The following is a 20,550-nucleotide window of genomic DNA, read 5'->3' on the forward strand; positions in this document are numbered from 1 at the left end:
CATGATGAAAGAATCTTGCCAGTCATTTCAAGAAATGAATGAGGGTGAAGTAGGCGCATTGGTAGTGGTATACTGAACGCACATCTAGGGACACATTTCTGATATCTGGTTAGTATTGTTACAAATATTCCAAAAAAGTGTTTCATCATTTACCTGTTGAACCGAGAGTAAGTTCAAATTTTGTAATCTTTTACAAAAGCATTTCAGGACAAAGACTAAATTCTTCAAGCCTTAGCGTTATTAAATCAATGGGTATACTATCAACTACTTATAAGATAATGCCTGTTGAAAGCCTGTATGTAATCCCCAAAATTTGACTGGTTCCCTTTTAGGAGGGTGAGTTTTTGGACATCCCGCGGTCCGCCCTCATATGCATACAACCCTTCATCTCAGCAGTTTTGTTATCTTTGTATCTTAGAGCAAAACCTTGCCATGATACCAATCCAAAGTAAACAATTCTAATGGCAAACAATACTATATAGTTAGACACTAGTTATAACGTGAACTTTATATCTTCATTTGATTGTGACTTTGAATTTCATTTGCATTTCATTTTGCTGGTTTCACCTTTTTCAATCGTCACGAGATAACCGATGATAATCTAGAAGGATATGAAAGGTTTGTACTATTGCTGTATTTTTGTAAACTTTACAAATACATGTCTTGATATTTAACTTTTCCAAGGGGGATCAGCCAAATTTCTCTGCTGACATGGCTGATGTGCAGCGTTGAATAAGCTCTTTCTCTGATTGGTCCATTGTCATTATTCACAGCAACTTAGGGAGTCTATTTGTATTGTTTTCATTATATTGGTAAGATTCAGCTACCCAACTGGATAACAGCTTATTCAACGCTGCACATTAGCCCAAATTTCTTTGTAGAGAAGTGGGTTGCTAAAATTCTTCAGGGGTTGGAGTGAGGGGGGGGGGTATTCGAAATTTCAGAGTTTCCGATGAAATTCCCTTAACCTCTCCCCCAAGGCCGTAAATAATGACGGCTCCCCTAGATATTTTCAATGGATAGGCTGGTCCCTAAATGTTATGATGCGGGGATAAAATGGTATGTACGTATAGTATGAACCTTGATTCATAGGTCATTTATTAGACATATTATTGCTGTTATAGTAAATTATAATGAGAACATTGTTACTATTTAATAATTCTCAGACGAGACTGCTCATATTTGATGTAATTAATGAAATATGTTTTAATTTTTTACAGAGTGATTTGAAAGTTTACAGAGTGAATTTTACAACCACCTAACGTGTTAATGTGCACATTTTTACAACATTTCAGGAGAGGAAATTTATGCGTTCAGACGTAAATGTTATATTTGATAGTCCTCAGAAGTCATTTTATGCATTTTCCATGTTAATGCATCGATGCATTTACGAGATGGTTGTCAAGTATTACAATGACAGTCATGAAACATGCTACAGAGTGCTTTCTTCCAAGGAAAATGGTGCCTGGTTCCTGTATCATGTTTTCCTTGTTCTCTCCATTGTCATTCCCGGTAATTTCCTCTCACCAGGAGGCACTGCCATAGGAAAAAGTTACACATAATTATTTGTGGTGCTTTTTACTCTCTTTCCGTCCAATGTAAAAATGTTGATAAGATTAACACTGCACTGTTGACCTCTGTTTATGATTAAAGCAAAACTGTTTATGCTAAATGAGAAGTATCGACATACTTTTTTGTGCATGGGCAGTGTGCAACGCTGGGCTGCGTAATGTATAATTTCCAGGCTAGTGAGTGTAAAAACATACAAGGACAATGTATACGTAGGCATCCGTGTTTACTTCAAGAAAACTGGCACAGAACAATTGATCCCAACAAAGAAGGGCATCAATTTGAAATTGGATGAATGGAACCGATTGAAGCGTATTGCCTCACTTTTTGATGATGCTGTCAAGACACTTACCTGTAGCTAGACATGCAGCCCATGGAAAGTTCATCTTTATGTGTTCTTCTTTTCAGAGCTGTCTCTGACGTCTGTCTCCGAGGACACGGACAGGAAAGTTGCTCGTAAGCTTGTGAAGTACATCTTTGCTAAATGTATCCTGCAGAGAGTTGACCAAGTTATCACAGTGCAGTGTGATGAATGTCAGCATAATTACCTGTCACAGACGGAACATGAGTGTTTGTACTGTGGTAGCACAGCCTCTGGACAGAGAGCAACAAATGCACTACATTTCAAAGGTGCAGCAGAGAGGATCAACATGGCGTTAGTGGAAAAAGCTGCCAGGGCAGTTGCCAAATATTTGACATCACCTTGGAACATGGCTTGGATGAGTTATTGCAGTTGTTGTATTATCAGTGGGCTGATGATCCTGGGGAATGTTGTAACGCACTATCGGAAACTCTCACTGTGTATGGTATGATTATGTGCAATGACATCATCGATGATAGATATGTCTACCAGTGCCGATCAACCTTCCAAACAATGACTTTGTATTAGGCTAACTGTTCTATGAATTCAACGAACTTGAACTATTCAAGAGACTTTTTATGCGTTTCAAGAATATTTATAAAAGAAAGTTCCATTGCATTTATTTGTTGATGTGTTGTTTACAAAAAAGTAATAAAATTAAGCAATAACCCCTGCCGCAGGAGGGTATACACCAGATTTTGTTACAATGCGCGACATACATATAGCACGAGCCAATAGGCGAGTGCTATATGGAGCGAATTGTACCAAAATCGAGTGTATACCCTCCTGCGGAGGGGGTTAGGCCTATTGCTATTATATTATATCAACCTGCGTGTCTTTGTTGTCTTACTTGGTAATTTTCATCACTTTAAGCACCGAATGCAGAAAACGGACGTCTGAGAGATCGAAGGTCGGAAATTCTGCGCCCGACACCGAGCAGTTTTATAATTTTTGGGTTTCGTAGGCCCAGAGGCACACAGTATACAATTCATGATTGCGTTCATCGACACTGCATTTTATTCGCATGCAACACGAACACTATACTTGTCAAAAAATACTTGCTGCAGTCACACAGAAAATGGGTCAAGAGTTCAAATCAAAAGAAAAAAGTAACATTTTTTTCGTAAATTTACATAAGAACAATAGTCCTGGCTTTTTTGGCATACTAAAAATAGATTTGTCTCATTCTGTACCGCATACGCGTATACGGTATACGTCGACGGTCGCGACATTCAGACGTGGCACACTGAAGTTACAGGATCTATTTTTGATGGATTATTCGGAAAACAAGCAGTTTGAAATAATCCGGACTTGTGATGACTGCAACTGTGATGAACGGTTGTGCAGAGTGTTGCCCGATGCAGGGAGAGCTGGACGCTGACACTACTCGTTGCTTTTGACGTCAAATTTCGTCGCAGTCGCCAGGAGTCATCCCGTTGTTATTTTGAACTTCTTGGTCTACATCGTTAGGGCACCCCGGTGCTGTTCACTTATCCGTTAATATATTACTTAATTCGAATACACGCTCAGAACCAAGACAGCGACAGCTTGAAGACACAGCTCCCGCCTGATTATTTTTCTCCTCGACTGACTTTTCGTGAGGTGAGTTTTATATAATATATATAATATATATATATATATATATATATATATATATATATATATATATATATATATATATATATATATAGTTTATTTTTACGTTTATATTTCACTTATGGAAGTTAGGCCTAATGTTTATATACGCTGCACGACCAAGAAAGAACCCATCGTTGTGCTTTCTCTATTTTCCTTGCCCATTTGTTATTTTACCACATGATCATAAACGGTGACACAAAACTAAACAATCAGCACAAGGGTATTAATAACATATGACCGCAAAATTAAATATTTTAGGAGGAAAGTGTGTACGCTACACCTAGCCGGATCGTACATTAGCGTGAGTCACGATCCGTGCGCTGCGTGAGCGTATACGTTTTATTTCTCGCGCCAATGATTCAAAAGTGTCGTCTGCCTATATTCTTTCGAGAATTTTTCCCCAGCAAATATAAAAGAAGTGCTAAGTTTCAACATTTTTAACGTATTAAAACTTGAAAATGTGTCAGCTAAATTAGGGTCGACAAAACGTTTCGATATGTATTGATACGTGTAAAACACTGAAGGTTGTTATATCGGGTTGAGTCTGAGAGCTGGGTACAAGAGCGCAGAATGCGTTCGTGTGGTTTTCACATGTTTCATGTATTGACTTCTACGCGCATAAAAACCACACCGGACAGCTAGCTAGAGCGCGTCAACGTAAATTACTCTGCCAGTTTATATGTTCATGTGTCACGTTATCGACACGGATTTCAATTTGCTCAAATTTTTCACGTCGGTCTATTTCAGGACATTTTTTATCATTAATTTTGGGATCTATGTGGATGCAAGGCGATCGCGATCGCAGAAATGATTTACCGTAAGGGCAAACGAGTGACCTAGCTAGCTGGGTACCTGGGCCCAGTTCATGTTGTTACAATGTTTCAAAAATGCCATCCAGAAATGAGTCAATTGTGATTGTACAGTATTAGGCCAAAAAAAAAAAAAAAAGAAATGTTTCTGGTCAGGTCTTTCTTTTAAAAATGGTGCGGCGACGCGCATTTTATTTTTTTTATTTTTTATTTTTTTTTTCTCTCAAGGGAGGGAGGAGGGTCAGTTTTATAGTTTTATCAATATAGTCACATATATACTGTTCATGCAGCCACTGATCATGCCCCCAAAGAATTTTCTCTTTCTCTTCAGCCATTTTGGTTTGGTGTCAGCCACGGCCGCCGGCCACAAACAGAAAAAAAAGGGTGACGCGCTGTTGTTCAAGTGACGCGCGCGCTGACCAGAAACATTTCTTTTTCTTTTTTTGGCCTTATAGAGCCTTAAAAATTGCGCGTGTGTACGGCGCCTATCTGACAAAAAGTGCTTTATCTGACAAACTCTTTTTAGCAATACCCTGGGGAGTCACTTTAGCCAGCGCACTTAATGCGCGTGGTACATGTCGCTTCCCTCTTCGTACGATGTCGCTTCCCTCTTCGTACGATGTTGTGTACACGGAGTGTGCCAATTTAACGTTAATACGAAGTCTTCTACACGAAGGATTTTGTTTCTGTAAACTACTCTCAAATTGTTGACATGTAATTAATTTTTTCTATTGTGGTTGTTCTTCCATCGGCCGGGCTCGCGCTCGCTCACTGTACTGTAGTCGAGACCTAAACCATGAAGATAACTCCGTATTGCAACATGTAGGTGCTTTTTTCTCATCCACTTGCATGTTTATTGAGTATAATTTATGTACTTAAACGGCAAAATTAGCGATCGAGGAAGGTGATGAAAAACAAAAACAAGAAGTACTCTGCTTGCCATCGTGGTTATTTTGATACTCCCGCCATCGCGTACTGTGAGAGCGGACGACCTCATGTGACCTCGTGCCCTCTCCTCTACCCCTTAAGACAGCCTCTATGTGTTGATCGATGTATACACAGTGATTGATTGAGGTGCTCGGCGATTTTACGCAATCAATGAAATTTACTGTATTTTTTAACGATTATATGGCTATTTTGTGATGTTTGTGATTTTAAAATGCTCTAATTAAGATTTCGTTTGTGTGTTTTAACAGACAAAATATTGTGTGAGGGATTACTTTCCACAAATGAGTAAGGCTACAAGCAGTAATTAGTTGTTTTTGTCAGAGAAGCACGTTTTGTCAGATAAGCGCCGTACATGTGTGTGTACATGTGTGTGTATATATATATGTGTGTGCGTGTACATTTTGTCAGATCACACCTTTTCACTCCATGATTATTAAAACGGTAATTTACTTATTGATCGATCGCCCATTCACGCTACACATTTGACACGTTAATCTGATTTTTTTTATAACGACAGTAACGTAATTATGACGACAACGTCTCTTAATTCAGAGAAGACAGCCTGGGCATTATTGATAAAAAAAGGTAGAAGCTACCAGCTGAAATTTGGGACGAACTGTACCAAATATTGAAGAACAATCCAGTCATGCTGGAACAAGACTATCCATTATGTATGTGGCGCCTGGCACGACAAACAAATGAAGTAATGGAGCGGTTATGTATCCAGGTAGAAGATAGACAAACATCTCCACAGTACATGGTACATTGAAGCATGTTAGGGACTCGGTTCCCCGTACGTCTTGTCAAACCATTCCTTTCTATGTTTCTACTAGGGCGAATGTGTACATTTGTCTGTGTTACACATACAAATTGTGGGGAGGGACGGGTTCTTTTAGATCTGACATCTGATCTAAATATGCGGTTAATCCCCGCATTTATTTCCAATTAGAATGCTGACTGTGATGCAGAATTATAGATTCAAAGTTAGAAGCAACAAGAACGTCATTGGCTAATATTCATATGTGTTGAAACAATTCCTATTTTCGATGACGTTCGTACGGTGACGTCAAAACAGTTCAGAATCTTATTTAAACATCAAGCTATAGTATAGAGCATGCAAAATACAAAGCTTATGAAAATATAACAAAAAAACACTCAACAATTGAAATCTTTCAGGACACAAATTTAAAACCTACATATTTAGCATTATCTTTTCTGTGCTGTTTACTCTCTCCCTTTTTTAATAATTATTCTCCCCAGGCGATGGTTAGACTACGAAAATATCAGCTGAGCCTATATGAAAATGTATGGGACCTGTTATATATCTGCAATCTCCATGCAATGCATGAGTGAGGATTGGAAACAGCGCCGAACTTTTAAACTGTTTTTGTTGTGTTTTGTCGTGTTCAGCAGTTTCAATTCGTATTTTTAAATTAAATTGTTTTAATATTAAAATTAATGGAATTATGTGTTTTATATGAATATTGGTCTACATGAGTGGTAACTTTTTCGTAAGCAAACGCAAGGGACTTGTAAATGTGTTCAATTATCCATTTAATCAAACATACATGTAGACACCTCGATGTCTAGGATTATGACAGCAGGACAGCATGCTAAATTTCACGACAAGAATATCTCACCTTTACTTAAAAAACAAACAAACAAACAAACAAAAAAAACAAAGAAACCCAAAATACAAAAAAGATAAATATCTATTACCTTTTCCCAAAAGAGAGAAAATGACAACATCAGATACAAAGATATTTTTATTTAGTAAAATCACCTGTAAAGTGCAATGTAAGTATCTATACCTTCATTTATTGATAAGGTGTTGTGTTTTTCCCCTTTGCTTTGTTTTCTTTTGCATTTGGTAAGAAAATTAAACCAAAAAGGTAGTTTGCATTGCGTTAGAAAATTGAGCAAAGAAAAACAAAGTAGTTTTAATAAGTTTGTTTGCGTGGGAGAAAAACAGTGTGTCCAAGTCGACAGGCCCAGGACTGTCCTCCACGAAACGAATACCCTGAATCCGGGCAGTCAGTTCTGCATAGGCAGGTTGATACTCTCCATAGCACCAGACAAAGTTTTCTGGAGATGGAACAACCAGGGATTCCTTTTTCTTCAGAAGTCCTTTCACAAATTCTGTTTTTCCCGACTGTGTTGGCCCACACACGAGTGCAGTGAACGGATGGCGAAGTCTTGCATCCATAATTTAATTGGATTGATCTCCTTCTGTCAAAATGTGTACGATTTGAATCAAGTCACGCAGCAGTTGATGGGAGTCGGATTTATCGGCCGGTTTTAAGATTCTATGTCTTTCTGCTTTGTCTCTAAGGTTATGCACTTGAACAAGATGATTTGCCAGTCTGTTTTGAACGACACCAAGGATAGGGACAATTCTTTCTCACTCGTGGCATATCAAACAGTTGGCTTACTTTCAAACTCTTCTTTTTTCAATTAATTATCTTTGAATTACCTTAGGTTTAAAACAATTGTCGTAGATGATATAAGGTAAAACACAAAGATGGACGAAGAACACGGGCTTTGAAAAGTGTCGATTGTTTACAGTCAATCTTAACAATGTTTGCAGAATGACACCCATTATACCAACCGAGTGAATTACATGAAAGCACTCTCTTACATAGGCCAGGAATACCTCATTGCGTGAAACAGGAAAGGGACAGTGAGGGGAAATGGCCCTCGGGGCAAAGGGGCCTCCTTCTTTTCATAAAGGACCCACATGAATTGCATCACAGAAAGGTAAGGGGGAAGTTCAATGGATAACACATCGTCACCGAAGGCCCTCGGGGCGCGGGGGCCTGAATTTTGGCCCTTGGGGCAAAGGTGCCATGCTTTTTATTCCTTCCCATTTCTCAACATACATGCACACACAAACACTCTCTTCCACCCATACAAGGACAAAACACCATTTTCTTCTTTCAAATTAATCCATCAAAGTGATGGATTCTTTAATTCCTGTTAGAAAAAAATAACTTATGTAAACATGTACCAAAAACATTTCATTGTCAAAAAACTGATGCAAACATTCATAATTTTTTAAAAACTTTTTTCTCTATTTGTCCGGTCACCTTTTTTTTCTGAAACTAAACTTGAACAAAGAAAAGGTAAGTTCTCAGTGTCCATGAAAGTATTGAGTAACCAAATCAATTACGTACTTTTCTTTGGTTTTTTTTTAAAGAGGCAATCGTTTGTTTGGATTTTGTTTTTAATTTGTGTCCAAGGGAGGAGGATACAACAGTTACAGTTGCAGTGGTTCTGTGGAAACTCCATCAGCCATATGGAGTCCGTGTAGACGGAATCCCCTGTTGGTTACACTCTGCTCACACTTGGAATGGAGGACGTCCAGATACAACTCTTTGGTGATGGCTTTTGGCCAGAGGTCCATATATCTTTTCTTTAATGAATTTGACTTTTTGTACCAGTTATCTACTGTTTGTTGTGTACTGTTTTGTGTCTGTGTTTACAACTATTGTATTACGAATTCTGACCTACTGTTATTGGATTATATTTTACATGGCCCTTTTGCCCTAAAGGCCAAAAAGTAGGGCCCCCCTGCCCCTAGAGCCAAATTAAAAGAGTTCTCCTGGCCATTGAATTGGATTACACTTGTTTTGATATAGGCCCTGCAGGACTTTATGAAGGCCCCGTTGCCGCCTCGGGCCTTTTTCTTTCATGTCCCCTTCCTCCTCAGCCAGGAAATAGGTTCATTTGAATGAATCATTTTCCTCTACTAAAATTTTGGAAATGTTTCGAATGTTTCCTCGGATAGATACAGTGTTCTGGAACGGGGAAGGAGGACGGGATGGAGTGGAGTTGATAGTCACCTGTGCGTTCCTTGAGACACGATCATTTCACTGGCATCAACCTATGAATGAGTTTCTAATGACGAAAGTCTCTCGTGTACAACCTAGTCATCCACTTTATTTCTTGGCGATCAGCAGATTAGAATCAACAGCCACCTGAAAAGAAGATAAATTATCAGGAAAGTGGTTAAAGAATTGTAATGAAATTCATGGAGAGTTAACAGCTGAATAGAAAAAAAATCTGAATCTGCACTAGATTTTGTGATTAACCTCTCATATGATTCTGTAAAAGAATAGTGGGGAAGGTAATAGATAAAATTAAAAAACAAAACAAAAAAAACAACCAAAAAACATAATGCAATTAGGTGATTTTCTCTCTAAAAATTCATCATCAAAATAAATAAATTTAATAGGGTAAACCCCGGGGGTAAACTAGCTGAGCAAACAGCCTCGTGTGCGGCAGGTTTTAGCACCAAATGTAAGCTTAAGGTGACACTGAAACCCAAAGGAAATTATGCCGCGTTTTGAATGAGAGCTTGCATAGTTAAAAAAGCAATTAATTTACTTATATATCGTCTGGTTTATACTTGTTTTAAATTCTGTTTCAGACCTGTGTTCCTAAGGTAAAAATTAAAATCTAGGAAAATGATGATAACTGTGAAAGTTAAAATAAAGTGACATATCAAACGAAATATCTAAGAGCATTGAAAACGCAGTCGTTTGTGGTTCAAGACACAGCGAAGGCTGCTACACGCATCAGAAAGATAGGTCAATCTATCTTTTTTGTCATGTATTTTGACGGCATTCGCCGTGTATCGAACCGCAAGCGACTGCGTTTTCAATGCTACGGGCCAGGCTACGGGCGGTCATTTTGCACTGTCATGTGATCTCAACACGCGCGCGCTTTAGTCAAAAAGACGTGAGGAAAATGACTTTCTCCGGCGCACACGGTGAGGAATTTGCCTCGCGAGGCAAAAAATATCAAACAGGTTGGATATTTTGCTCAACGCCTCGCGAGGACAAAAACTCACGAAAAATCGACCGCACACGAGGGTAAACTAGCTGAGCAAACAGCCTCGAATGAAATTTTGCTCAGCTAATTTCTCTCGTGTGCGGCAGGCTTAAAGTCAATGAACTTTGAACTCAACGCAGAACAAAAGTTGCATAGTAGGCTTTAAAAGCTGGGCAGCTAGGCGTTTGCTTATTGCTTAACAACTTTGCGTGAAAAAAATATCACGTCTGACATTGTAACTTGTTAAAGAAATTGTGATTCTGCAGTTTACCACTTTATCAGGATAAACATATTCAATTTTAAGAAATAAACGAAGTTTGTAACCAGACGACGGATCAGATAGGAGACGTTTGAAATGACATCAAAACAGCGACCGATTTCGATTGCCCTGCAGGCCGACCGCCATAATAAACAATAGACTCAGAAACAGCATACAACGCGAACTTTGTACATAGAAAGTTTCCGATCATGCACACTGAGTGACTGTCGATCAAAAATTTGTTACAAAGTCTCTCTCCCTTGCTAAACATTGTCATGACCTTGTCGCGTGTATGTGACCCATTGCATCTGTTTACAAAGTATGCGCTTCTAGTTCTAGCCCTATGCACAGCTTCCAGTTTCTTTCTTACAGCAGTTTAGAAAATTGCTGGACGTGTCCTCTACTCGACAGTAAGATTAGAAGAGGGCAGATTTATTTTCTTTTGCTTGTTTTAAGCGGTTTCCCCCTTTCTATCAACCCAAGATCAGCAGGTTCACTGCGGTGCCGTGCCGCATGTTTATCAAAAGAAATTGTTGTAAAGTTTCAACATCGCTGCGATAACTTAACATCACGAATCGATTCAGGACCTAATTTTCAAAAAAGGTCAGACCTTCTCATATATGCACCATCAAAGGTATAGACAACAGAACATTGACTTCGACCTAGTCTGCACATCGATTAGCTCCGGACCCGTAGCCCCATCGGTGCAGTGTGCTATGTAGTACATGTCATGACTTGTAGAAATAACCAACAGTTTAACCACCGAAATAAGCATTTTAAGCGACACCTGTGTTGCTTCTGTGATATTTCATTAATTTTGTCTTCCTATCATTATTGTAAATGCAGTTTTATAAGCCTAAGGGAAGTTGAGGCATTGATGGACAGATAATCACACGGTCAGTCCCTATAGTCTAGAGGGACCGTGGTGTAACCAAGACGTTGACCGTGTGGTGTTGAATACAAACTATCACTGTTTCACGGGTTGAACAGATACTGCAGATTGTGAGTGACTTCTAACTTTCAATCCGACTGAAATGGTTATACAATTTCTATGGACACAGAATTGCAGAAGTGGAAAGATAGCCCGATGGAGGCCTTCTAGTTAGTTGTAAACAAACTCGGCATAAGTCCCGTTGCAGAACGATCGCGATGTCAGCTGGGTTGATTTCGAATGGAACAATTGAAACATTGTAACAATTTCATAGGGGCCCCTGGATGATTGACAGGTTACCTTTTGTTCTATGCTGGATTATTTTGGCAGCGCGGCGGTCGACTGCATTGCATGCACTGCAGATCGACAAATTTCACCATTTTCTTTCCATGAAAATCGGCGGTTAAAACACTCTTCCATACGACAATTTTCACTCTAAATCATCGCCGATGAAAGGGATTCACTGCTATTCTTTTGAGAAGGCAAGGAGAGGATAAAAATTAGTACCATACTTGTGAAATCATCATATTTTTTCACTCCATGATACTATGAAGTACACACGGACGGTATCACTCGCGCTACTTCTAGTGCTTGCATAACGATGTTATTTTATCGACTACCGTAATGGATATGTCAGTTCTCTTTAAAAATTGATAGATTTGATCCATTGAACTACAAAAATTATAAAATTGAACACTGTTTTTCAATGTGAATGTGAATGAACGAGAGATGACGTCATCTCTCGTTCATTCACACTGATTTTCAACCTCTTCCTTCAAACTCGTATTCATCACTAAGTGTTACGTGTTCACAGACAACATGCACTGCCTAAAGTGACACTAGCGCCGTAGCGGGGCTTATGATGAACAACGAAATAGATACTTTACGAAATCGCGAAATCACGAAATGACAACATATCCACAACCCCGATTTCTTTTTTCAATAAAATCTAATATTTAAGTAATGTCCGTGACCACAGCAGTTAGTTTACTGGGTTTAATGAACGGATTAGGTACGTAATGGAATATTTTGAAGTGACTTCAATCACGGTCGAACTACAATTTACAAAGTGATACATGGCGAAATCATGAAAATATCAGTATGAAGACGTACTCCCACAGTCACTACAGTACCTGTTTAGTCAGGGGAGTTGTGAAGCTTCACAAATGTCTCTCGAAATAAAGCAATAACATTTTGGAATTGAGGTTTTTAATCTTCAAACACTAGCTGTCGAAACGCAGCTATCTGTTGGCGAGTAGCGTGCGCAGCTATGCGGTGGTGGGGTGACCTTTGATCCGCATAGCTCTGCATGGCAGGGATGGTTTTCGCCCGAGTACTCATGGGTTGAATGAGATGAACAATAGCGGCGGATACGAACGCTTCCCTCGCATAGATAGAGAAAAGTAGGCTTTGCAAAGTATCTATTTCGTTGTTCATCATAAGCCCCGTAGCGGTATGCTGGACGGCGCGGTACAGTACGGCATCGCTCCTTTAGTTTACATTTTAAAGGCAGAATTTCACATTTCTCATACTATCTACTCCTTTATCGAACATAGTACTAGTAGAATGATAATATATCAATACAACACTGTTGAAATCGTGAATATACATGTCCCCACCCCGCTTGTTTAATAGACGAAGCTAGGTCGGGTCGATACTGCATATCGACATAGAAAAAACTACATATATTTGGTCGAAGAAAATGAAAAGTAAATGACCATACAGCAAATGAACTTACCACATTATCCCCTGACTCTTATCGTCCATGCTGACTGCAAAGAATGTCAATTGTTGCCTGTTATTTGCAGCAAAGTCGGGGAGACTCGCTCGTATATCCAATGTGATGCCGTACCGTGTACATCACTCCCCTGCTATGAATACGCTCCAAAAGCAGCCATAGGATTTATCTTCATCAAGTCAGGGGCTCGAAGTGTGCTACCTTCCCAAGTTTTTCAACTTTTGAAGAAAAGAGTTTATGTGCCACATTCCTACGTCTCTTGGCAGTGGTATAAAAAGGGGGATAGCAGACACATTCAAGCATTGGTTGCCAGAGTGCCAGAGTCCAAAATGTACGGGTTCATCACATCTTGAAACATTTCAGGTAAACCAGGGAGCCGTGTATCACCTGCACACCGAACCAAAATCCAACATTTGGGGGAGCAGAGGGTGCACCACAATTGCAAGCTTTCGAGGTAACCCAAGAGCTCATGTGCCACATTTTAATGTTTTCGATTAAGCTAGTGGGTCCGGTAGTACAACCCCCTCCCGACGCCACCATGTCATGGTCCGATATTATTTTTTTGTGTGTGTGAGGGGGATGCGCCACAATTGCGAGCTTTCAAGGCAACCCGAGAGCTCAGGTGCCACATTTTAACTTTTATTTTGGGTAAGCTAGGGGTCCGGTGTCACCCGCGGGCCCCCTGCGCTTCGATCCTAAATTTGAGGGAGGGAGGGTGCGCCACAATTGCAAGCTTTACAGTCAAGCAAAGGGCTTAGGTGCCACATTTTCACTTTTTCGGGTAAGCTAGGGGGTCCAGTACCACACACCACGGACCCAAATTGGCGCGCCACACTTTTTTTGGTAAGCCAGGTGGCCGCGTAACACGCCACGGACCAAAGTTTGGCGCGCAACACTTTTTTGGGTAAGTTAGGTGCCACATTTTCACTTTTCCGTGTAACTTAGGGGGTCCAGTGCCACACATTACGGACCCAAATTGGGCGCGCCACACTTTTTTTGGTAGGCTAGGGGGCGCACCACACGCCACGGACCTAAGTTGGACGCGCAACACTTTTTTGGGTAAGTTAGGGGGTCTGCGCCACGGACCCAAATTGGGCGCGCCACACTTTTTTGGGTAAGCAAAGGGGCCGCGCCACCGCGCCACGGATCAAAATGAGAATGTTACGGCTCCAACATATACTACTATCTGTAATTAAAATTGAAAGATAAACAATATAACTGATATTTTATAAGCTTGTATAGTTGACTTCTTGCATTTTGTTTATTCAATCTGCAAGTAAGACACCTAAAACAACAGCAATTAGGCCTACTATTTATTTCAAATATCTTTGATATGGTCAGCTGTATGAGAAAGGGAAAATCATTATACCAATATGGGTATTTTTCGACGCAATGTTTAAAGATGTAAACAAATTTAGATAAAAATGCAAACAAACTAAGAAAATGAAATTAAAAGTACGATTATAATGAGACAGTAAGACAATTAACTAAGAACGGATCGCAATGAAATATCATACAGTAAAGTGGAGCAATGTGAAAGGGCCAGTAATGTTATATTTTTTCACCATTTTTGTTTTGAATGTCAACCATAATTCATTTTTCTACTCCCCAAAGCATGTTGCTGTACACAGTTTCAAGCTCGTCGTCTCAGCTCATGCGTGTGCAAACTTTGTTGTTATTCTTGAAAAGTGAATTCTGGTCAGGACTAGAATTAACATGTAAACAATATACCTTGCATTTCACATATATAGACGCTATGTTGACGTGCCAAATAGATGGTGCTTCAACATTCTTTTGGGAGTAAAATCAGAACTTGCCGTTGACATAAAAATAAAAATAATGAAACAATCAGCATTACTGACCCTTTAAGAAAAGTGTTTTGGCACTGATGTCACCCCATATCCTAGTAACTTAATGCGTGACAAGTGTATTTTGTCATCTGCACCGCCGACTTGGGTTTAACATTGTAGTTGCAAGTGTACTCGACGTATCGTTGCCGATGTCGCATGTCGTTCCTTTCGATAGCAAATGTTGATTTGGTCAAACTTCTCAGACCTTCGCGATCTCTTCTCCCAAAGTGTAACATCAAGTCAAACCAGACCTTTCGTTGTACACCAACGTTGTGTGCAAGTTAGAGCACAGCGACGTCGACAATTTTCAGGTCACCACAGGTGATAGGCGCTTTATGTGTTGTCGTGTCTTTGCCATCTTTTTTCATGGTCTTGACCACGCCATGAAATACATAGTTCGCCATCTGAAACTCTCTGTTGTGCATGGTATTTATCTTCCGGTGGTATGGTTGACCAATGATGTGCAAGGTGATTAGTTGATGCTTGCGAACCAGATATATAGGAAGGTTTGTTTTACAATTTTCCATCTTCTTTGAGAGCTGATGCAGCGGCGGTGAGTCTGTTTGACAGCTCCTAAAATTCCAATTTGTAATTTGTAGTGTTTGTAATGAAGCCACTCTACCGCAAAATAAACAATGAAAAATCACCTTAAATCGCACATTTTTTTCCTTTTTGGGTTTTTGCAAATTGATTCCAGGGAATAATCTGATATCATCAGTTAGCATCAGCGGTCATAACTTACTGTAGTGATGACTCGCTGTATATTTATCACTTTTTTTCATCGCTGGCAGTTTGTTTTTTTTGTTTTTTTTTTTGTTTTTTGCAATGTCTTCAGAGAGAGAGAGAGAGAGAGAGAGAGAGAGAGAGAGAGAGAGAGAGAGAGAGAGAGAGAACGAACGACACGAGTGCATCCGTAGTGAATCGAAGACAAAGACATTACATCGATATTGTGCATAATTTTCAAGATTTATCGTTTTATGTTTAACATTACATGGTATACTCCATAATTTCCATCCTTTTTGAACCCCATGATTTCCTTTCGTTTCTAACTTGTATATTTATGCTCGCTCGGGGTCGTATTTCTGGATAATCGGATACATTATCAATAATAATCTTAGGAAAATTCGCTCGTATCGTATCATAGTATGAAAAGTAGGAAGACATCTTTTGAATAACGTAATCAGATTTGGTGAACATAATTTTTGACATAGTAAACTTTTTTGAAGAGGTATCATCCATGCTCAAAAAGTGTACTTTGCATTAACAACTTCATGATTATTATTATATGATAATACACTCCTGCAACTTTCAAACCTACCGCTGTGACATGTTACCATACCACACAGTCCTCTATCCACCGGTCTGGAAATGCCTATTGTAAAAGGTGTCAATCACCTAGACCGCACAGCCGAACCCCGATACGAGGGCCAGTCACGTGATAATGCGTAGCTTGGGTTTGTCCTGCATGCCATAGTCCCCAATTGTGTGTACGCTTTTCTCGAATTTTCGCTGTTTTTGGCTCTATTAAGTGTTCTCTGCGTCTATCTACGACACGAAGACAGAAATTATCATATCCTGAAACCGGTGTGTGTTTTCGTGATCCTTATCCCATCGTAAATGATGATAGTGTGCGATAATTTCTGGGGTTGACCGCTGCGAGTGTGTTGACGTACGTAGCACAAGCAACGGCTGGAATCACACCGGAAAATTTGTGGTCCCTTTCTCTTGCAATGCTAGTAGTCAGTGTCTCCAAATATGATCTACATATGTTTTCTGTGTAATTATTCTGTGAAATCATGTCTGTTAACTGAACAGAATAGGAAAGACAACTGCAGAAATGCATGTAGATTTTAGTTGTGTGGTCGCACATTTTCCCATGTAGCGTCAATATGGCGAACTCTCGATACGTACGCTCGCTCAGGCACGGCTGGAAACACACCGGAAAATTTGTCGTCCCTTTCTCTTGCAATGCTAGTAGTCAGTGCCTCCAATATGATCTAAATATGTTTTCTGTGTAATATTCTGTGAAATTATGTCTGTTAACTGAGCAGAATAGGAACGACAACTGCTGAGAAATGCACGTAGATTTTATTCACATATTTTCCCATGTAGCGTCAATATGGCGAACTCTCGATACGTACGCTCGCGCGCGCTCAGGCACAGTAAATACCTTTTACAAAATGCTATCATGTCAACACAATAACTAGTTTGGTAATGAACTACTCAGCTGTCGATGTTAATATTCAGCTGATTTTGCCTGTCTTCTTGATTTCGGGCAATAGTCCATGACACTTGCGAACAGTGCGTGGCCATTTTGTTTTTTGATTGTGATCATAATGCAATCATAATGTGTGGTCCCTTTCAAGCTTTATCTAGAGCGGCAACGTTACCCATTTAATGAAAAAATAAATTGTTTAGTGTTTCTAAGGGAACAAGTTGTAATGTTTTGTGATATTCTGAAAATAACAACCCACAAACGTCATGTTTTTGAACGATCACATTGCGGCTGTCATAGGATCGTGGGGTAGCAACATCGATATAACGGCCAGTTGAACATTGTCAGTGTCCTTTGTTTAAGGTGTGAATCGTGTGTTTGTTCATATCACGGAGTGTCACAAAGAAACCAGCCACGTTTCCAGACCGGTGGATAGAGGGACTGTGCATACCAACATAATTTTTTTCGGCGCAGGAACGCATCAGCTATAAAACACAAAGAAATTCAAAATATTAACCATTAAAAGAACAAATCCGGTGTTTTTTTGTCTGAATCTGGTCTTTTGAAGGTACTGTTGGGTTATCAAGCAAAATCAAAATGGAAATATGGAAAACATGTAAACATGTAAAGAAAAGATGCGTTAGCATACTGTTGTCTAAATTCTCGCGACGTTGAATAAATCCTGTCTTACACGGAGGGGCTACATGGTGTTGAAATGCATTATGGGCAAAAAGTCTACTTCTCAAGAATTTCAGATAGTGATCTCACAAATACTTTTATCACAAGTGTTATCGCTGTCACGAATTTACTTTACTTTTGTTGCTGTAATCGTATGTGTTATACCTATAGTTATCTGCCATCTAGAAAAATGGTCAACCGATCTTTTTATAGCTCACTTAGGTGGTAAAATCGTACTTAAGGTACTGAGAATTGTAGAAACCAATATTTCATTGATCATATGCCACGCCTGAATAATTTTCATCATATATCTATAAGCTCTTTTAAATGAAATGGCAGCATGATACAGTTATGCACAGGTGGCAACCAGGTCAATTCTGTTCTCAAAAAATGATTTTTCAGACAGCAATAAAATTAAAACGCTGCAGTGTTCATTTTACAATAGACAGTGGCATGGTCTATGATTTTACCACAACGTATATATTTTACGTAGATTTTTGCGCTCTAAGGCACCATAGCACGCATGCAGCTGTCTCGTTATCTACTTTTTGAGTAAGTAACCTCGACACAGGCCTCACTTTATCGACAGAAATTTCCTGTTACAATCGGCATGTAGATTAAATTCTGAAACTCAAAGGACCAGTTGGTGCTCCATTGAACACCATGGATACCGCGCTTAGGATGATATTTCAAGCGTAAAAAGTTTCATTTCACAAAGAAAAGAACAAGGACACGATTATCTTTTTGGAAACGAAATCTGATTTTTATTAAGTCAGATTCCTGTGATATTTCCTGTAACATCTGTCTGTTTGTCTGCTTTCGCTCCATCATTTTCAGACTACAGCTTTTACAGCACCATCATGCCGCTACGCACGTACCAGAACACATTTCTGGGTTGTGTATTTCTTGTCCTCGCTGCAATTATTCTGTACCTGGGAAATGCATCATTCGTAACCACGGCGAACATAGATCTTTTCTTTCCGAAATGGAGACAACAACAACAGCATCAAAATGAGGTATGTTAAACCGTACTTTATTGGCTGAGAGATTTACTGATTTCATTACACTTAGGCCTAAGAAAAAATATATATTGACACAATATTTATGTCGCAATGAGTTTTTATTAAATATCAGATACCTTTCTTTGCTTTTATTAATACATTAAATTTAGTATGGCTGTGCAATATGTATGTATGTATGTATGTATGTATGTATGTATGTATGTATGTATGTATGTATGTATGTATGTATGTATGTATGTATGTATGTATGTATGTATGTATGTATGTATGTATGTATGTTTGTCTGTGTGTACGTAGTACATACATTCTACATAATACATACACATGCACAACCTGACAAAAATAATGCAAAAATCTCGGCAAAATTATAACAAGAACCATTTATTTAATAAATCACTAAACTAGTGTATACATTTATTCCATCTTTAGGCTATCACTGTGCGAACAGAACGGATAAAGAGCTCTGATCAAGAAATTCCTCCCGCCGATAAATCCGTCGAAAAAATTCATCCAAGGAGTACAACCACACTTGAGCCAACAAGATACAGAACGGTTGAAAGACAGTCTACTACGCATGCTCTTTCAGAAGTTAATGTTAAACAATATCTATTGCCAATAAGGACGAAAGCTGCTGGGGGATGTAATTCTCAATTTCAAAGATTCAAAAATGCTATTATGATGTCCCTCCTGACAAATCGCACTTTGGTCACAACTCCATTTTTTCTGCATGGTGGACATGTACACGGATACACGGCGGAACATGTCAGGCCTTTCAATTATACATTCGACGTGAACTCTTTAGCCAAGCTCTTGCCGCTTGCAACAGTAGAATCCTACAAACTAGTTTGCAACCGTAGCAATAAAAAAGTCATCGGATGGAGAGTCGTGGCGGAAGATTACGAACACTGTAAAGCAAAGCTTTTTCATGACATCATGGGAATAGATCTACCCGCGGTAGATGACTTGATAGACATGCAATACGGATTTGAAGAAACTTTGTCGAAAATAAAAGACGTAAAGTGCGTTGCATTCACCACGACCACTAAATTTTTACCGAAATTTGACGATCGTTCAGAAAAACGTGACATAAGAGTTGAAATATCTAAACGTTTTGTCAGATCTCCAAGGGTTACACAAATTGCAGAAGATTTGACCGAGTATATGTGCAACGGAGTACAATATATATCATTCCACTGGAGAAACAAATCAGCTGAAACGCCGTAGGTATATTTTTGCTACACCTGTAGAAAACTGGGCCCTATCATCCATGGGTTTAAATCGTTGCTTGTCTGTGGGCGCCTTTAATAGAGGACAACTACAAACATACCCCCTAACACACTTTTGGATTGCATAAAAGCTCAGCATAGCACCTTAAATCGTACCATATTCTTTCCGATCAGGATTTATGCCTATCATTAAATTATTTGTTTTTTTCTTTCTCGGCCATATTTGTCAATTCAACTCCATACGTTTCATGTGCACGATTAACCATATTTACAAAGATATTGCTTGTCGTAGCAGTGTTGGTTATCGTTGTCGTCGTGGCCATGATGATGATTATAATGATCATCATCATCGTCCTCCTCCTCTTCCTCCTCAACATCACCGTTACCATCACCACCACCACCACCACCACCACCACCATCATCATCATCATCATCATCATCATCATCATCATCATCATCATCGTTATCATCAC

The 20,550-nt window shown here is 39.3% G+C and overlaps 1 protein-coding gene across 1 annotated transcript; it reads left to right on the forward strand.

Moving 5' to 3' along the window:
- Positions 1 to 1,394: 1,394 nt before the first annotated feature.
- Positions 1,395 to 20,075, forward strand: LOC139124665 (uncharacterized). Its single transcript, XM_070690788.1, has 4 exons — positions 1,395 to 1,512; positions 1,978 to 2,316; positions 18,667 to 18,845; positions 19,281 to 20,075. The coding sequence occupies exons 1-4, from the start codon at positions 1,395 to 1,397 to the stop codon at positions 20,073 to 20,075; spliced, it is 1,431 nt and encodes a 476-aa protein (XP_070546889.1).
- The last annotated feature ends 475 nt before the right edge of the window (positions 20,076 to 20,550 follow it).

This window comes from Ptychodera flava (genome assembly GCF_041260155.1).
Source record: "Ptychodera flava strain L36383 chromosome 23 unlocalized genomic scaffold, AS_Pfla_20210202 Scaffold_24__1_contigs__length_23054250_pilon, whole genome shotgun sequence".
In the NCBI taxonomy this organism is placed as follows: Eukaryota; Metazoa; Hemichordata; class Enteropneusta; family Ptychoderidae; genus Ptychodera; species Ptychodera flava.

Bases quoted from the DNA above. Each gene is read 5' to 3' on its own strand.
- LOC139124665 (XM_070690788.1), top strand. From the start codon at position 1,395: ATGGTTGTCAAGTATTACAATGACAGTCATGAAACATGCTACAGAGTG. The intron at 2,317-18,666 runs GTGGGCTGATGA...CATCATTTTCAG, and splicing joins TTGCAGTTGTTGTATTATCA to ACTACAGCTTTTACAGCACC. The intron at 18,846-19,280 runs GTATGTTAAACC...TTCCATCTTTAG, and splicing joins AACAACAGCATCAAAATGAG to GCTATCACTGTGCGAACAGA.